This window comes from Gossypium arboreum, chromosome 6 (assembly GCF_025698485.1).
Source record: "Gossypium arboreum isolate Shixiya-1 chromosome 6, ASM2569848v2, whole genome shotgun sequence".
Taxonomy (NCBI): domain Eukaryota; kingdom Viridiplantae; phylum Streptophyta; class Magnoliopsida; order Malvales; family Malvaceae; genus Gossypium; species Gossypium arboreum.
The window spans coordinates 8,575,184-8,578,886 of NC_069075.1; the positions used below are offsets into that span (position 1 = coordinate 8,575,184).

At 33.7% G+C, this 3,703-nt stretch overlaps 1 protein-coding gene across 1 annotated transcript; it reads right to left on the reverse strand.

Annotated features, from left to right (window-relative positions):
- Window positions 1–1,378: 1,378 nt before the first annotated feature.
- Window positions 1,379–2,420, reverse strand: LOC108481289 (uncharacterized). The gene is made up of 2 exons (XM_017784445.2): window positions 2,219–2,420; window positions 1,379–1,730 (listed from the first exon to the last, which is right to left on the reverse strand). Exons 1-2 carry the CDS (start codon window positions 2,302–2,304, stop codon window positions 1,493–1,495), a joined length of 324 nt encoding a protein of 107 aa, XP_017639934.2. The 5' UTR covers window positions 2,305–2,420; the 3' UTR covers window positions 1,379–1,492.
- Between the last annotated feature and the right edge of the window lie 1,283 nt (window positions 2,421–3,703).

Genomic DNA, 3,703 nt, shown 5'->3' on the forward strand with positions numbered 1-3,703 from the left:
GTATGCCTTGTGAATTATTGGATTGATTTTGGTATCATGCATTCTATACTATGCATATTAAGATATTTTGGTTGAATTATTAGTTTCGTACAAAATGATAGTTGGTTCTTTAGGCTAATTATGACGAAATGAATGTCATGATCATTAAGTGTTTGGACACAATTTTTATAGGTTAAATAGGTGGGTTTTGATTTAATGAAGTTTGGTTTGAAGAAACCTTAATGTTAAGTGAATTAGTATATGCTATAAAAGTGTATTATTTGGATAGTTGTTGATTTTGATGCTTGGTTAAAGTAGTTAAACTTATGTGTATAGCTTGTTTAATTAACTATTTGCTTATGACAAAATATGATGCATCGAATGCTATGAATTTTAGATATATGGTTGTGCTTTTATAAGTTGTATATCACATTGGTATGAATTAGGTGATTAATAAGTACCATTTCTATACTTGACTTAGTGCACATTTTGACATTTTACCATTTGGTCTTGAGACAGGGAGACTATTGTCTCGAGACACCAAGAACAAAGTATTGATCTCAGGTATTTTTTATCATTGGTCTTAAGATAGGTTGACCATGTCTCAAGACATACATGGCTAGGTTTCGAGACAATCAATATTGTCTTGAAACTACTAAATATCGAACCGAAATTATATTTTGCCTTGTTTTAGGTCTCGAGACAAGAACCTTTTTGTCCTGAGACATCTAAACATCAAAGTTAAAGGTCTGAAACAAGGAATATGTGTCTCGAGACATAAGTGATCAAGTTTCAAGACATGAACTTTAATGTCTCGAGACACACTGCTAAATTTGGCTCATTGAGTTCGGATTCGAATCCTAACTCCGTATTTGACCCTGTTTGAACCCGAAACATTTTACACAAGATCGTTTATCATTACTTCATCGTGTTTATGGATATAATTATGATTGTTTGGAAATTTTTATGGATTAATACCAAATTGTTTGATCTATTGATTTGCAATAGTGTGAGTTGCTTCAGCAACGTAATGTGACGTCATACATTTGGATTCGATGACTGGATCGAGTGTGGGGTGTCACACAAAAATTATCTCCCCAGTTGGTCTTATAAACAACAAAATAGTCCTAACATGATCCTAACATGAATAATTTGCTCATAGTGATTCTATAACAAAGAACTTAATTTAAATTATCCATTAATATAAATTGTCTCCTATATTACAAAACAATCTATATTATGCAACTTATCATTAGTTTAAAACCATTGGTAATTTAATAAGCTGATATTTTTCTTTTAACATTTGTTTTACCTACAATAAAAGTGAGAAAATGTTTGCATAGAGTAAATAATAATAAATGAATATTTATTAATTATTCAATTCGAATAAATACAAAAAAAATACTACACTAATAGAAAATTTTACTAACACTGGAACTTCTAAATATGTCCAAAGCATTAAGTAATATCCACTAGAAGGAGGTAGTTATATCTACTTTCAAGAAACTATTTATTACTCTTTTGATTCATCAAATACAAAACAAGTGCCTTCGCCACCAGTGCTCCATAAGAAATTTGCATATTTTGATACTTGAAAAGGGTTTTTGGTGTCAGCCTCGACAGCTTGTATGTACATTTCTTCAGCTCCCCACTGATCCTTTCTCACTTTCCATAAGAAATCAGCATACAGTCCCAATGCCTCGGCGTCTTGAGGTTCCACCTCAATAGCACGTTTGAAGTACTCTTCTGCCCTGCAGATAGACAACAAAAGAAGTTAATATCATACAAGAAATAAATGGCATGCAGTTGATATCGACGTGAAACATCAATGTTTATTTTCTTATTTTTCGTTCTTTTCTGAAAGCTGTGAATTATGTTACTTTGATTATTATTGTTTTTAAGCAGTGGTGCCTAATATTCGTGTCTAACACATTAAGGGATATGAGTAAGGCTTGTGAAGCTTTAAGGATACTCCAAACCTTAAATCTTAAACTTTAAACCTATTGCTAAGATAAGTTTTATGTCGACATATGTGCCCATTCAACCTTTAATTCAAAACTCAGGTGCACCTTCATGTAGCAAACTTTAGGGGGCATATGGTTAGTATATTGATACAGTGAAGATGAGGAGTAAACGTCTAAATCCCAATCGTTACAAATTACGATTCTCATACCCCATATCTGACGCAAAGAGATTGAGAGCACAAATAAAAGCGCAAATCCGAAGGCAGAAAATTTACCTGTCATAGTCCTTGACAACAAGGTGAAGAAACTGAGCATAATTTGTTAGCAAAAGAGAATTATTAGGCTGCTCAACAATACGCATTTGATAAATAAGATTCGTTCTGAAATGAACTTCATGGTTATCTGGTTCAACCTCCACATGCAATGGAGAAACCAATTGTTGCCTTATTTGATATTCCAAGGCTTTATCATGAACCGACTCCCCCCTTATCCTCGAAGCCTCTTCCACCATTGGTTCCCATAACCTAATCTCATCATTGGCCTTTGGATACTGATCTTCTTGTTCTTCTTTTTCACTTTCCTTGTCTGAAACCAACACGATTGCTGTAACAACATTTTGAGTGAATCCTTGTCGTTGGTTTACATCAAAAGAAGCTTTTTCTGCCATTGATTGAACAGAAAAATTTGCCAAAAGAAGCACGACGTAAACCATGAGTGTCGGCGTTTTGGAAAACACTTGTTGGAACAGCCATACAAAAGTTATCGTCATGTCTTGTTGGATTTTAGACATGACATCCACTAAATCTTCGGAATAAAGACTTTCCCTAATTATCAGCGTGTAGTTTTGGATCTCTCTGATGATGAAAACTAATGAAGAAATGGCGTTTTCAACAGAGGAATATGCAAATCCACTTTCATTATCAACGAAACTATCCAACTTCCCCCTTTGTTTTCGCAACCTCAGTGAATGTGGGATCCCCATGTTGTTTGCTTTTTGTTCGATGGTGAACCTTCGAATCTCATCTCTTTCAGGCCAATCCGATGGCTCTGAACAGATTCCGAGCGATGTGGGATCTAGGAACTCGACCTTTGAGGGTAAAGGCTGCTTTGAAGGATTCAATTCTATGCTCTTGTGAACACTTTTTTCACGGGGGAATACATTGAAGCTTGAGCAACAATGAGCCCCCAACTTTCTTGAGCTAAAACGTGATGAACGATGAAGGTAGCCATAGGCCAAAGGTTGGTTGCACTTAACTTGATTGGCAGATCTTATAGATGATATTAAAGAGGGTGATTCTTGTGGGGTTCTGAATATTGACATTTGTAGATTCTTTGTAGGTGTAAACTTTAGTTCCATAGCTTAATTTGGTCACAATCTGTTAAAAAAGAAAATCCTCCATTAAAACAATGAAGAAAATTCATTAAAGCTAAAATAATCTCATCGGCAAGCTAAATTCTTGGAGTAAATAAAATTGAAAACTTACCCAGAATGTGAATCTTTTTGTCGAAGAATTAAAAAATAGTTAAAAATAAAAATATAAAATTTGGGTTGAAATCAGATCAAACTTTTTTGTTTTTTTTTTTTAGTTTTGGAGAGTTTTGAAAATGTTAGAACATTAAAAAGAACATTTTCACCTGTTATTCATAGAACCGGTTGTTCCATTTCAATGATTTCAATGGTTAATATTGATCCATGTGTCTTAGTTGATTGACTCATGACCAATTTTTATATAAAAAAGATAAAGTTGATGACCAAATTG

Coding starts and splice junctions, on each gene's coding strand:
- LOC108481289 (XM_017784445.2), bottom strand. CDS start 2,304: ATGCGTATTGTTGAGCAGCCTAATAATTCTCTTTTGCTAACAAATTAT. Junction 1,731..2,218: donor GTTGTCAAGGACTATGACAG/GTAAATTTTCTG, acceptor GTCTATCTGCAG/GGCAGAAGAGTACTTCAAAC.